Below are 16,269 nucleotides of genomic sequence, written 5' to 3' on the forward strand. Positions count from 1 at the left end.
GAGGGCAGCTGGATAGGCCTTATGAGGAGAGACTGAGGGACCTGAACCTGTTCAGCCTCAGCAAGAGGAGGTTGAGGGGGGGACCTGGTGGCTGCCTACAAACTCATCAGGGGAGATCATCAGCAAATAGGAAGAGCCCTTTTCTCCCCAGCACCACCTGGGGTGATGAACAATGGTAATAAGCTGATGGAGAATAGGTTTAGGCTAGAGATCAGGAGGCAATATTTTACATTTAGGGTGGCCAGAATCTGGAATCAACTTCCCAGGGAAGTGGTCCTCGCCCCTACCTTGGGCAAATCTAAGAGGAGGTTGGATGATCACCTGTCTGGGGTCTTGTGAACCCAGCATTCATTCCTGCCTGTGGCAGGGCGTCAGGCTAGATGATCTGTTCAGGTCCCTCCTGACCCTAGCTACTATGAAACTAGGATGCATCTGTCATTGGTGTGTGCTCTTCCTGGATGGAATGAATAGTAAAGAAGCCAGAGGCTGGTATGCATGCAAGAAAGCCAGACAATGATGATGTATATTGTAAATTCAAACAAGCACCAAAACTTGCTAACCTCATCATCAGAAGCAAACTTCCTACAGCCCAAAACACACCAAATGAACTCAGACCATGCCATGACAAGAAATGTAAAACCTGCCAGCATATCTCCACCACCCCCACAATTGGTATATCCTGCAACATTAGCATTCCTGGATCTTACAGCTGCACTGCCAGAAATGTAATATATCTCATCCAATGCACCAAATGACCTGATGGAAAATACGTAGGAGTCAGCAAACAACAACTGTGTACCAGAATGAATGCACACCAGAAATCTATCAAAGACAAGAATACCCAATTACCTGTGAGGGCATATTTCTCACAAGAAAACCACTCTCTCTCCAATCTCTCAGTTTTAATCCTAAAAGGGAATTTCCAAAACAGCTTTTACAGACAAGCCTGCAAACTTCACATCATCAACCCACTGGATACAAAAAGTCATGGACTAAATATAGACATTGGATTTATGACACATTATAACTAGGGGTGCACCAATAGAGGTTTTGGGGGCCAAAACCTATAGCCAATATTTAAGGAGGCATATCAGCCAATACTGACCTGATTGCTGATATAGCTGCCTCCAGGTGGTAAGTCCGGTGTTGTGGAAGGGGGGTGGGGAGGGAAGGGGCATGGCGGGGTGCAGATCAATGCCCCCCATGGTGAGGAAGGAGGCCGGGGGGTGGGGTGGAACCATGGCTCATAATGGGGGGGTGGCTCCTGCCACTGCTTGCACCCTGGGAAGGCATGGGGTGGGCATGTGCTGCCCAGATCTGCGTGGGGTGGGCTTCAGCTGGGGCTGCATGGGGCTCTTCTTGGTGGGGGCTGGGCTTGAAGCAGGTGCTGGCAACACTGGGAGGATGCTACATCCACCCCAAATTTTGCTGCCACTCTGTTCCCACTGCTGCTGCCACCAGCTACTTGACACAGCCCTGGCTCAATGCCCTGCATCCACCCATGTGCTGGGAAAAGCTGGGGCTGTGCCGGGTGGCTGGCGGCGGCAGCACTGGAAGTGGAGTGGTACAAAATCTGGGGTGGATGCAGCATCCTCCCAGCACCGCTGGTCCCTGCTCTGAGCCCAGGCCCCACCAAGACAGTCCTGTGCATCCCCGGCTGCAGCTCACCCCACCTCATGCAGATCTGGGGGCATAAGGCCCCCCATGTCCCCCTGGGGTGCAAACAGCAGTGGAAGCCGCCTCCCCCTGACAAGCCATGGCTCTGCCCCCCCGGCAGTGCCTGCCTCTGCTTCCTCCCTCACTGCGGGGGGCATTGATCTGCCCCCACCATGCCACTTCCCTTTCCCCTCCCCTTTCACCCCACCACACTTACCAGCTAGAGGCAGCTTTCCATGCTGCCAGCTCTACTCCTCACTGCCTGAATGCTGCACTGCAGCTGCACTCAGGACAAGCATTTATCAGTCAAATTATTGGCCCCATCGGCCTGATATCCGATACAGCCAGTTTTCTTTAGATTGGTACCGATCCGATATCAGACCAATGTATTGGTGCACCTTTAATTATAACCTGCCTAATATCTGACTCCCCAGTTACCTCTCCACTATTTACCAGCTACATTCATTTCCCTTCCTCCCCCCACCCAGCCTGCCTTACCCACTGACTTCTCAATTTATACCTTCACTGAGTGGTTTTCTTGCTTCTTTACTATTCATTCCATCCAGGAAGAGCACACCAATTGCAGATGCTTCCTCAGCCTGATGAAAGGTATTTACACCTGAAAGCTTGCAAAGAAAAATTTTTCCAACTCTTTGAGTTGGTCTAATAAAAGATATCAGATTAACCCAAAGAATCTTTAAAACTAACATTTGTTTCAGATGTGACTTGACAGCTACAATTATATATCTTCTTTAGTTCTTATTCTGTCAAGCTGTCTTGTCTTGGAGTAATAGAGTAGTGAGTTGGAAACACTTCCTCCTAATCTTGAAACACATTTTTGGCTTGACTGCCACTAAAGCAGCCTCTCTGTGGGCACATCTATACATGCATTAATACACTTTAGTTAATACACATTAAATATATTACCTCCATTGTGAGGTACTACAAAAATGTGCATTAGCCTGTCTTAATGTGCATTAACTAAAGAGCACCACTTTAAAGTGATGCTTAATGCACATTAGCTAAATAACACTTTTTTTGTGATGCTTTAATCACATTAAAATAGGCTAAAGTGCATTACGGTTCACATGTACATGTGCACTGTTAAATAAGAGAATTACATTTTGGAAAGGAAAAATTCATTCTTCATATTCTAGATATATTGAAAAAAAGCTGGCATGGGGAAAACTCAAATGGTCCAGGACATAATTTAGATGATACTCAGAAAGAAATATCCTGCATAAATAACTTAAAAGTACTATTTGTAATTCATATCTAGAGATCATTGATTATAAAACCAAGAGGGACTATTGTGATAATCTCATCTAACCAACTGCACAGGACAGGCCAAAGGACGTTTCTGAATTAATTGCCATTTGAACTAGAGAACATCTTCTATAATAACATCCGTTCTTGATTTTAAAATGTCACTGTTAAAAAAAATTCTACCCTATTTCGTTCTGAATTTGTTTAACTTCAGTTTGCAGCCATGGGATCTTTTATCTTTATTTGACAAATTGAAAAGCACTCTTATTGCCAAATTCTCACTTCCCTTTATGACCTTATACATTGTGATCAGGTCACCCTTTACCATTCTCTTTAAGCTAAACAGATCGAACCCCTTGGAAGTTTCACTATGCTGTGCATTTTATAATCCCTTAATCATTCTTGTGGCTCTTTCTGAATTCTCTCCAATTTTTCAATATTTGTCCTGAATTGTGGACACAAGAATTGGACTCAGGATTCCAATAGCAGTCACATAAGTGCCAGATACAGAGGTTATATAATTTGAGATTTCCATACGTATACATCCAAAAATTCATTTGTCTTTGTTCATTGCACATGAAGCTCATTTCATCTGACTATTCACCATTACTCCCTAAATCTTTTTCGTAACTTCTGCTTTTAACGATGGCATTGTTATCCTGCAAGTATGTCTTATATTATTTGATCCTATATTTATGAATTTATGCTTGGCATTACTAAAGCAATTTGGATCACACTGTATAACTGGACTGTCCTCTTCATTATTTATCATTCCTTCAATTTTTGTGTTACAAGCAAATTTTATCAGGAAGGATTTTATATTTCTGTAGTGTTAAGCAGTGTAGGGTCAAGAACCAATGTCTCTTGAATCTCACGAGAACTACCTGTTCAGTGAGCAATAAATAAAGGGAATTCAGATTCAGATAACTTATATGAACTTGTACTTTGGTATTAATTCTACTTAGGAAAAGGGAAAATTATTTTTATATTAAAAAAAGATAGTCCACGTTTGGAAGTGTGACTCCTTGTTTTTGCGTAGAAATAGAAAAGAACTATTGAGAAATGGATTATTTTTGCTCAATATTTAAAAAAAAAATCTAACCATCTGAGATTTGGATAGTTTTCATTTAATGGTTATGCAAATGTAAAACACATGTGGAATATTGCATGTGCTGTAGAAAATGTTAATTAATTTATACTAGACTTATAGTAATAATCAATAGTACATTAATGTGTTTGTGCTTTTGATCCTGTACTAGCTATATTGAGTAATTGGTAGATGTTAACTTTATTTTGCTTTTTCTTGAAATTTGGTTCTTGAACTCTGTTGATACTTTGGGCCACATCCTGGCTATATTATATGAAAGTGCTGCATCTTACATATACATCCATGGAAAATTGATACCCTGGACATATGATCATGTCATAGTACAAAATCAGGAATGTAGCCATGGATAGTGGGAAAGAATATTAAGGAAGGCTGTGTGATGTGCACGGCTTGCCAAAACCTACAGAATATCAATAATATGCAAATAAAAAGCAAGGAAGGAGCATCAGCAAATATATAAGTAAGGCCATCTACTAAAAAAGAAAAGTACTCCTGATGGTGCGAGGAGCACTTTAGGAAAGTGAGCCCTAAAATGACTATAAATCTGCAGGATCGAGTCAGTATTAGCTGCGGAGTTCAAGAAGCCTATATAGGCATATGAGACAAATGCTGAACACCAAAAAGCAACGCATAGATCAATTTTCCTGGAGTGGGAGAGGCAAGGAAAATGTCTTACTGAATTAACATATTTCATAACTAATAGGAACCAATGTATACAGTTGCACTAGATATGACTGAAAATTCTAAACTGTATGTTGTGGGCAAAATCATTTGCAAATAAAATATGTCATTTAAGAGTGCTATGCAGAACCTCTTGGGTCATTGCTGGACCTCTGGGAGCAATAAGAAAGGAATCCTTTCACTTAATAGAAGTTTATGAGTGTCCTTGGGTTTTTGACCAAGATTAGTGTGATATCTGGAGCACTACTGTACTTTCCTCTAGGCATACAGTACATCAGCATACTATCAGATGCCTAGCGGACTGAAATTCTCCCATGCTTGTGACTATGCTCTGCAGTGATAGGATTAACTTCCAGGTGGGTACAGCTAGATGAGAGGGGTGTGCTCACAGGAGATGATTATAATGATTTATTACTATTGGACAGGTCTATCAGAAACATCCTCTGAATCCCAGAGGCTTTGTGAATTCACAGCTACTTCATGTTCTAGGGTCGGTCAAGCTCCTTGGGCCTGCATGTACTGCTGCTGGTGTTTGTCCTTGTCAGTGATGGGGAACATGTAAAGATATAGACAGACAACACTTGTATCAATATCAAATAGTACTGATATAGGCTATTATGATAGAATTTATATCTTCATGCTTCTGTAGTATCAAGGGTAGCAAAACCATTGCAACTTTAATTCTGTTTTGTTCAGGGTATGTACACACATTCAGGCTAGTTAGGGAGAGGCTAGCTTGAGTTAAAAACATCCACCTGATTTAATGTAAATTGGGAAGGGGGGTTTAGCAGAACCTGCAGAAGGCTTGGGGACTAGCAGGGTCTGCAGGAGGGTTTGGGGAGAACTGTGGGGGGCAAATGTCATCCACAGGGGGTTGATGGGGGTCCAGGAGTGTTGGGTGGGTTCAGGGGGCAAATAGGGTCTGTGGGGGGCTTGACAGGTCAGGGGGCCAGCAGGGTCTGGGGCGGGGGTGGGGGGTTGCAAACAGGGCCCACAGGGGGAGGTTGGTGGGGTCCAAGAGAGTTTGGCAGGATCAGGGGGGTTAGAGGGGATCTTGTGGTGCTTGGTGGGATAGGGGCTTTCTCCCCACCTATAACCAGGGGCTACTTTTAGCCCCCCAAACAACCCACCCTCAGACAAACAGCGCCCCCCCCCCATTGAACCAGATCTATTCCAATACCCTTTGCCCCTCCCTCCACTCCAACTTAATTCCTTGGATCCAAGTACTGAGTAAAACTGGTACTGGGAGTGGCTTATGGGATGGGGCATTTGGCAGATTCTGGGGGTGGGGTGGCTGACTGGTCTGTGGGGTGGGGGGCTGTCCAGGGCCTAAAAATAGCCCAGTGCCTGCAGGGGAGGGGGCAGGAGGTAGGAAAAGCACAGCCCTGGGGCTGGAGCAGCACCTGGGTTTTCCCAGGCCTGGGGCTGTGCTGGGAACTGTACAAAAGTTCAATTAGCTCAATCTCACTGGATCTAGTCTAAGTTAGACTACCTCTGAGGTACAGTTAACTTAGATTTGGTTGGCCATTTTTAAACCGATCTAACAATCCTGAACTTTGGTAGAGTTCACACACTGAACCACCTAACTAGGGATCTAAGTGTAAGGTCCCCACCTGAGTGAACTAAGTTAAATCAGGTGACCATTTTTAACACGATTTAACCTCCCCGTAACCTTCCTGAATGTCTGTATGTACCCTCAGTGTTAAAATTTGTATCACATTAGAGGAGCTTTGGGATAAGAGTTACATTGTAACAATCGAGATATAGCTCCCACTATCAGCTGCCCTTCCTCTTTTAAAGCAGTTAAAATGTTTGTTTGTCCATAGCTTTAGTTATTTCTGTCAGCAGCATCCTAGACACATCCACAAAAAAGAGCAAGTGTCTTCCTCAGTGTGCTGAGACCTCTTCTGTTCCTTCTATACAACTGATTTTCTTGGATAATTCTGACTTATGATCTTGACAGGTAGCTTAGGTATTATTTTGACAGGTACCTAAAACGCTGCCTGTTTGCCGTTTGGTATTCTCTCCCACTCAAAATTGGGAAATCCTTAAGGTAGTATTGAATCTGTTCCATTGTCATCATCTGTAACTCTGTGTAAATTCTGCTTTGCTGCCAAATGTATGACTTAGAGGCCAAATCTACATGAGACACTGACTGTACAGTCGTTACTGTGCAGTCATTTAGTATTTGTATAAACAAATTTATACAAGTACTTACTGCACAGTAACCCGAGTTACTGTGCAGTAGTGCCAACAAATGGCTTTTTGTAACCCGAGTTACTGTGCAGTAGTGTCACACTGCTGTTGTTGCCATGCAACGCTACTGCATAGTAGCTGCAGGCTACTGCGCAGCCAGCATCTCGTGTAGATACGGCCAATTTCTGCTTTCTTCAAGCTATTGAGACTGGGAACAGGGCGGTTTTCTATTTCACCTGGGTAGGCATGTAGGGCAGAATCACATTTCACTTTATGCATCCAAATGGCGGTTTTCTAGTTGTGTAGCTGCTATTTGAGGCACTTATGCATAGTTTACAATGTAGATGCAGAAGTGTCTCAGGCTGAATGCTCAAAATTGGTGAACACTTGACATTTTAGCCTTTATTTCCCTGTACCTTCATTTTCCATCTGTAAAACAGGGATAATGCAATTCCTTCATGTTCCCAGGCTGTTGTGAAAATACAGTCATTGTTTGTAAATCCTCCAGATATCCTTGTGAAAGTAGCATAGAAATATAGATGAGGATATGAATAAAGCTGTATTCAGTGCATTATTAGTGTTGTGTGAGTTAAATTAGGCTGGGAATCACATATTGAATAAAGAAGACTAGAAGAACTAGAATAATTGCCCACTCACTGAATGAGGCAGGTGTCTTACATTAAACCCAAAATCTGATCTTGTAATTAAAGCTTGTATCATAACACAATCTTGGAGGCTGGACTAGATGATCTTGTGAGGTCCCTTCCAGCCCAGCTTTCCTACTTTCCTATGAAAATACAAACAAAACAAGCAAAAGTAAGATTATGCCATCTAGAAAATTTGATTTTCTAACTTTAGAGTACTTAACTTTGCAATCTTCATTTGTTTTAGTTTAGTTTTTGCATGTTTGACATACATTTATGTATGTGTGCATGCATATAAAATGTTCAAATATATTTCTATATAACTATATAGAAATATATATATATATATATATATATATATATATATATATATATAAATGGTATTACTGTATTGTGACATTTTCTGTTACTAATCAATATATATTTTCTTTTAAGGTTAATTTCTGCATCTTTCTAAAAATTCTGAAGTTGTTAATTTCCAAACTCAAAGCCCAGCAAATGAGCTTTCATGATTACAAGTACAGGTATGTAATAAATTTGAAAGACCTACTAATCTATTTTGCTTCCTTAGAACTTTTTATTTAAACATGTCCCATGGTGCTTTGCAGGATATATAATTATGTGTAATTAACAAACAGGTAAAATAGGACAGTTTTTCTGAGCCTGTACTATAAGTGTTTCAGAAAAAGGGAAGAATAATAGCCTGTCAGCTGAAGGAAAATGTAGAGTTTGAATGTACTTTCTTATCCTGGAATACCACTACAGTGTTCTTTGTTTTGTTCTACTTGTCATGAACTCTTTAATAATAAGTGGGTGGAACCTCAGTTTTATACCTCATTCAAAACAAACATCACCTCTTACAGGATTTATATCCTGCATTTCAGGATTTGTCTATTATTAACTCAAAAGAAAGGGTCCCTCATCAGTCGCTCACTTCTGTTAGTATAACATACAGACATTTGGAATCCTTAAAGCTGCAAAGAGATGAGCACCACCTACTGAATTCCCCCACTGCATTTTTTGTGATTTCCAATCTAAGAAGATAAGTAATATACTACTTCATTTATGAGATACAACACAGGAGCAAAAAATAGAAAAAAAACTTCATAAAACAGGATGTCATTAAATTATGAATCTCTCCAATGAATTTTTGTCCCTTTCCATTCACACAAAATTCAGATCACCCCTACCTTTTATGGACCAGCTAATTTCTTTCACACACCATACAAGGTAGTTTCACTCCCCAACAATACAACCACACTGTTCATTCTTTCCTTTGCTATTCTGCAGAGGCTCAGAGCTGATTCTGCTATCATTGTCCTGGTACATGGCTGGAAGCCTCTTCATCCCCTCTTGGTCCAGGTGGAGGTCTAGCTTCTTTACCTGAGCTTGGTGGAAAAGAGTTCCACCAAGAATTGCAGAATGACAGGGAGATGCTGCTTCCCATTTAGCTCTCAGAATACCAGACAGGAGGATTTGGGGAACACTTCAGCCTATGTTTGCAGAGGGCAGGAAAAGTAATTCCAACTGTTCTTCCATATACAGCACAGCACTGACAAGATACCTAATTACAGGAGGAAAGAAGGAGGATGGGCAGTATAGTCAATCAGATGGGAATTTCTTGCAGATCAGTAGCAGCATCTGAAAACTCAGTGTTTCTGAGTATGTTACACAGTTCCACTGTCAAAACATGGCCCTGTTAATAGCAGCAGTAAACCCATTATGTACACTTGACTCTGGAGGCTAAGTGCTGGCTCTAGTGCTCTCAGCTGGGAGATACGAGACATGAATTCTGGCCATTGCTTTCCCACTTACTTATGCATTTTATATTACACAGACACTGGGGAGAAATGGGAAATAATCCTGAATATAAGGACTGAAACCTCTTCCATCTGTGTCCCTTCAATATAAGGCTACAGAGTTAGCTTTACTCTCATTTGTTCTCCTTCTTGTCCTATGAATCTTTGCTGCCTTCTTACCCAGCTGTCCCAGGAAGAGTGGAGGGAGCCCTATAGCCTGATAGTGAGGGCATTCTGCTTGAATATGAAATACCTGGGTTTAAATCTCTTTAGGCTGGGGGTGGGGGTATAATCCAGTGTTCCCACTATCTGAGTGTTTAACCACTAGGATATTATGTAAAAGATACCTGGCACATTCTTCTCCTCCAGCTGTGGTCTTGACTGATAATATATGTTTGCTGCATTTTGTATTGAACTCAGTACTGTAGGTGCACATTATGCATGCTAATTGAAGAACAGAGGCCCTGGTTCTCATGGGGGATTTCAGTCATCTTGATATCTGCTGGAAGGGCAATACAGCAGTGCACAGGCAATCCATGAAGTTTTTGAAGAGTGTTGGGACAACTTCGTGGTGCAAGTGTTGGCGAGGCCAGCTAGGAGCTATGCTTTCTTGATCTGCTGTTCACAAACAGAGAAGAATTGGTAGGGGATGTAGAAGTGGATGGCAGCTTGGGCAGCAGAAACCAGGCAATGATTGAGTTCAGGATCCTGAGGAAAGGAAGGAAGGAGAGCAGCAGAGTAAGGACCCTGAACATCAGAAATGCAGACTTGGACTCCCTCAGGGAATTGATGGGAAGGATCCCCTGGGAGGCCAGTCTAAGGGGGAAAGGAGTTCCGAAGAGCTGGTTGTGCTTTAAAGAAACCTTATTGAGGGTGCAGGAATGAATCATCCAATGTGCAGGAAGACTAGCGAGTATGGCAGAAAACCAGCTTGGTTTAGCAATAAATTCTTCAATGAACTAAAACACAAAAAGGAAGCTTACAAGAAGAGGAAACTTGGACAAACAACTAGGGAGGAATATAAGAGCAATGTTCAGGCATGCAGAAATGAAATGAGGAAGGCCAAAGCACAATTGGAATTGCAGCTAGCAAGAGATATGAAGGGTAACAAGAAGGGTTTCTACAAGGATTTCAGCAACAAGAGGAAGAACAGGGAAGTGTGGGTCCTCAACTGAATGGGGAAGGCATTTTAATGACTGCTGATGCAGAAAAAGCTGAAATACTCAATGCCTTTTTTTACCTAAATTTTCAAAGGAAGGTCAGCTCCCAAACTATACCCCCTGGCAGCAGTTTAAGGAGGAGGTGAGCATCCAACAGTGACAAAAGAACAGGTTAGGGACCATTTAGAAAAGCTGGACATGTACAAGTCCATGGGGCTGGGCATGATGCACCCCAGGGTGTTGAGGGAGTTGGCTGATGTGATTGTGGAGCCACTGAGCATCATCTTTGAAAATTCGTGGTGATCGGGAGAGGTTCTGGATGATTGGAAAAGGGGAAATATAGTACCTATTATTAAGCAAGGGAAGAAGGAGGATCCAGGGAACTAAGGCCCAATCAGCCTCACCTCAATCTTTGAAAAAAACATAGAGCATGTTCTCACAGAATCTGTCTAAGCATTTGGAGGAGAAGGTGATCAGGAACAGTCAACATGGATTCACCAAGGGCAAGTCATGCCTGACCAACCTCATTGCCTTCTATGATGAGATGACTGGCTCAGTGGATCCTGGTAGAGCAGTGTACATGGTATACCTTGACTTTAGCAAGGCATTTGCCATTGGTTTCCTACAACATTCTCACCAGTAAGTTAAGGAAGTATGGGTTGGATGAATGAACTGTAAGGTGGATAAAAAACTAGCTGCATTATTGGGCTCAGAGGGTAGTAATCAATAGCTTGATGTCTAGTTGGTAGCCAGTATCAAGTGGAGTGCCCCAGGGGTTGGTCCTGGGGCTGATTTTGTTCAATATCTGTATCAGTGACCTGGAAGATTGGATGGAGAGCACCCTCAGCAAATTTGCAAATTACACCAATCTTGGAAGTGTTGTTGATATGATGGAGAGTAGGACTAGGATTAAAGAGACTTTAAGAAATTGGGGGAGGATTGGACCACAATAAATCTCATGAACTTCAATAAGGACAAGTGCAAAGTCCTGCACTTAGGACATAACAATCCCATGCACTGGTAGAGGCTGGGGACCAACTGGAGCTGCAGAAAAAGACCTGGGGGTTACAATGGACAATAAATTGAATATAAGCCAACAATGTGCCCTTGTTGCCAAGAAGGCTAACGGCATACTGGGTTGCATTCATAGGAGTGTTGCCAGCAGAGTGAGGGAAGTGATTCTTTCTCTCTATTTGCCACTGGTGAGTCCACATCTGGAGTACTGTGTCCAGTTTTGGCCATTCCCCCACTACAGAAATGACGTGGACAAATTGGAGAGAGTTCAGTGAAGGGCAGTGAAAATGGTTTAGGGGCTGGGGCACATGACTTCTGAGGAGAGGCTGAGGGAACTCAACTTATTTAGTCTGGAGAAGAGGAGACTGAGAGGAGACTTAATAGCAGCCTTCAACTACCTGAAGGAGGGGTTGAAAGAGGATGGAGCTAGACTGTTGTCACTGGTGGCAGATGACAGAACAGGGAGAAATGGTCTCAAGTTGCAGCAAGGGAAGTTTAGGTTAGATATTAGGAAAACCTCTCTCATGAGGAGGGTAGTAAAACACTGGAACAGATTACCCAGAGAGGTTATTGAATTGCCATCCTTGGATGTTCTTAAGACCCGGCTAGACAAAGCATTGGCTGGTATGATGTAGTTGGGTCTCGTCCTGTTTTTAGCAGGGGTGGACTAGATGACCTTCTTAGGTCCCTGCCAACCCCAATTTTCTATGATTCTGTGGTGCTATGGGGTTGCCACTTCACTTCCATTCTGGATAGCAACAGAATTTATATAGAAACTAAGCATCTACCTGCTCAAACTGAAGCATTTCTGCACATACCTCAAAACCTATGATTAAATTCACAATCCAAAATGAAGGCATCAAATCAATCAAATCATCTATATAATTTTGTGGCTGCTGGAGCAGGAGTGTTCTGGAATGCTTTGTGTTAGTCAGGTCTTCTGCCTAAATCCTGCCTATGTGCCTAGTTTACCAGTCTGGATTTAACCCTTAATTTTCTCAGCATGTTTTGGTTCAGGGAGTTGAGATCTGGTAGTTTACCTTGGAGTAAGAAATCTGCTGTTTGCCATGCACATAAAAAATATCTAGCTTGATTCAAGTTATAAATCTGTTTTCACAGTGTAAGTCTGCCAGAAACTGGCAATATTCTCTGAAGGCTCCATGTGCAGCTGATGTACTTCAGCCTCTCACAAGTCTGACATGCAGACAGAGTAGATACATGCCATCTACAGAAAGTGAAAGAGCATGACTCAGGGCTCCTTTCAGGTGCCATGATCCGCTGTGGGGGCAGGCACCAGGAATAAGATAGATTGCTGTGTTCCCAATGCTGTCTGTGTAAGTGACAGATTTTTTTAGGACCGTCTGTAACCACTATAGTGCACTCATGTACAAAACATGTGACTGCAACGTAAATCCAGCACTTCTTTGTCCTCAGAACATGGTTATGAAACCTACTGACAAAGTGTGAGTTTCTTCCTTTAATCAGTGGTTGGTCTATATAGCAACTATATATCAACAGTTACTCTGTAAGGACAGTTCTAAAAGTACCAGTTTTGCTGATGACCCATGTCTGGATATACACCTTGTGTATATGAACAAGGTAGATGAAGTTTTCAACCTGGAGGGATGTGGGCAGTGGGGTCCCCCAGGGCTCAGTCCTCGGGCCTGCACTGTTCAACATCTTCATCAGTGACTTGGATGAGGGGGTGAAAAGCACCTTCTTCAAATTTGCACATGACACTAAGATGTGGGGAGAAGTGGGCATGCTAGAAGGGAGGGACAGGCTGCAATTGGATCTGGACAGGTTACAGGGATGGGTGGATGAGAATAAGATGGGATTCAATACTGTCAAGTGCAGGGTACTGCACCTAGGGAGGAAGAACCAGCAGCATACCTACAGGCTGGGGAACTCCCTTCTTGAAAGCACAGTGGCAGAAAAGGATCTTGGAGTCATTATTGGTTCCAAAATAAACATGGGCCGACAGTGTGGGGATGCAGTCAGGAAGGCTAATCACACCTTGTCATGTATCCACAGATGCATCATGAGCAGGTCCAAGGAGGTGATCCTCCCCCTCTATGCAACACTGATCAGGCCACAGTTGTGTACTGCATCCAGTTTTGGGCACCGCACTTCAGGAGAGATGTGGAGATCATTGAGAAGGTCCAAAGGAGGGCCACTCACATGATCCGGGGGCAGCAGGGCAGTCCCTACAAAGAGAGGCTAAGGGACCTGAATCTGTTCAACCTCCACAAGAGAATGCTGAGAGGGGATCTGGTGGCCATCTATAAACTGGCCAAGGGAGAACAGCAGGCTATGGGAGAGCCCCTGTCCCCCTGAGCAATTCCGGGAGTAACGAGGAATAACGACCATAAGTTGACCAAGAGTAAATTCAGGCTAGATATCAGGAAGCACTACTTCACAGTCAGGGCGGCTAGGATGTGGATCCAGTTTCCAAGGGAAGTGGTGCTTGCTCCTACCCTGGGGTCTTCAAAAGGAGGCTATATAGACACCTTGCCAGGGTCTTTTGACCCCAGCATTCTTTCCTGCCATGGCAGGGGGTCAGACTTGATGATCTGCTCAGGTCTCTTCCGACCCTACCAACTATGAAACTATGAAACTATGAAGTTAGGTTATCAGGACACAATTATGGTATTTCCTAGCTTTTGCTTGGGGATAGTTGGGGATGGTCCTACTTTGAGCAGGACTAGATGACCTCATGAAGTGCCTTCCAACCCCAATTAGCTATAATTCTATCATTCTATGAACTCAGGCAATGCTGTTTTAATAGTTGTCTGTATACCTTAATATTTATATTGCTTTAGTACTGATAGCCCAAGCATTCTCAGGCCTCCATTGAACTGACTGCTGTAAAAATGTGTAGAAAAATGACTGTAAGTTTTCTCTTGTAAGTACTGTCTAAAGACTTCCTTTGTCTAACACCTGTCTACAGATGCTCAGAGCAGTAAGCATAAGGACAGCTGGACAAGGAAGGCATAAGCCCTGGGTGCTGCCTAATGAGAGGGCAGCGCCCTCATGTCCCCCACTCCACCTCTTCCTCCACTTTTCCAGTTCCAGTCTTGGTAGCAAGCAGCTGTGGTACAGGAGTGCATTAGTGATGAAGGGCATGCTGGGAAATAGTAGTTATGCTGAGTGATATTGGGCAACTGCAGGTGAAGTTGATATTGGGTGACTGCAGGTGAAGTTCATGTAGTTAGGTAGAGGGCTCTCCCTTATGTCCAAGATGATTTCAGTCACGTTTTCAAACATATATACTTAACAGGTATATATCTTTGTTATATATATATTTGTTTACATATAGGTATATATCTTTGTATATATACCTGACTATCTTTTAATGCACTTTTGTTAAGATCTTCTGACTTTTGGAAGTGCTAGTTGAAATGAATAATAGGAGCCATGAGCACTAGGGTTGTGCAAAGGTTTGGTCGCAAATTCAATTTGGAGGAGATTCGGCCCAATGCAGCAGCTGAATCTCCAAATCTGAATCGAACTGGGAGACCCATTAAAAGGTCTGAATCGAATCTGAAGCCTCTGAATCTATTTGGAAAAGATTTGGAGAGATTCAGATAGTCCAGGGAGAGGCAGACAGAGCTGGATGGCTGCAGGTTCTCCCACGGCTCCTCTGGCTGTGCCTGCCTCTCCTTGGGTGGGGGGAGCTGTGGGAGAAGCCCCCATGGCTGCCCTGTCTGGCCCCATCCCCCGCCCAGCCCCAGCCTCTCAGCACTTTAAAAAAAATAAAGGCCCACACCCACTTGCTGCAGTAGTGGCAATCAGGGCCTCTGAGGGCTTGTGGTAGAGCCTCCAGCACAGCATGGGGCAGTGGGGGGCAGCAGGGATAACCTCCTGTTGCCTGGCACCCACACAGCAGCCACCCCATGGTGCGGGAGCAGCCTGCTCAGTAGGGCACTGCATGCTGTCTAGGAGCTGGGGTCACTGGGGCTGTGGTGCTGGGCTCCAGGTAACAGGTGGAGCCACCTCAGCTCCCAGACAGCACGTGGTGCCCTGTTGAGCCGAACTGCACCTGTGCAATGTGGCAGCTGCCATGTGGGTGCCAAGCAGGGGGAATGATCACCACTGCCCCCGACTGTGCCTGCCTGTGCCCCAGCAGGGGGAGCCATGGGAGAAGCCCCCAAGCCTTCCCTGGCCAGCTCCATCTCCCGCCCAGCACAGCCTCCTGGTATTTAAAAAAAAATTAAAAATCCCTGCAGTCACCAGCTACAGCAGCGGTGATCAGGAACTCTGAGGGCTCATCGCAGAGTACCCCTGTGCAGCAGGGGCAGTGGGGGGCAGCAGGGATTGCCCTTCTCTGCTTGACATCCGCGCGGCCGCTGTTGCATCATGTGGGTGCAGCACAGCTCAGTAGGGTGCTGCGTGCTGTCTGGGAGCTGGGGTGGCTCCAGCAGTCACTCGGATCACAGCACTGCTCAGCCCCAGTGGCTCCAGCTCCCAGACAGCATGCAGTGCCCTGCCGAGCAGCATCATACCTGTGCCATGGGGTAGCTGCCACATGGGTGCTAGGTGGGGGGGGAAGATCCCCACTGTCCCCCCACTGCCCCGATCCCCACTGCTACAGCCAGTTCTTTTGCTGTTTCTCTGAATACAGTCTTACTTCTGTCATGTTTGCCTTGGGTCACTTATTCTCTTTTTACTTTGTTTTCTCATTTTCTCTGTTTACTTATTCTCTTTTTATTGAATGTGCAGTCCCTTCAATTTTGGTACCTAGC

General features: G+C 44.0%; 1 protein-coding gene across 1 annotated transcript in view; it reads left to right on the top strand.

Annotated features, from left to right (window-relative positions):
- Window positions 1–16,269, top strand: part of GLP2R (glucagon like peptide 2 receptor) — a 183,284-nt gene that overhangs the window by 127,471 nt on the left and 39,544 nt on the right. The window contains exon 10 of the mRNA XM_019498124.2: window positions 7,987–8,075. Within this exon, the coding sequence (XP_019353669.1) occupies window positions 7,987–8,075 (89 nt within the window). The remainder of the gene's footprint in view (window positions 1–7,986; window positions 8,076–16,269) is intronic.

Source organism: Alligator mississippiensis, chromosome 8, assembly GCF_030867095.1.
Source record: "Alligator mississippiensis isolate rAllMis1 chromosome 8, rAllMis1, whole genome shotgun sequence".
NCBI classification, from domain to species: domain Eukaryota; kingdom Metazoa; phylum Chordata; order Crocodylia; family Alligatoridae; genus Alligator; species Alligator mississippiensis.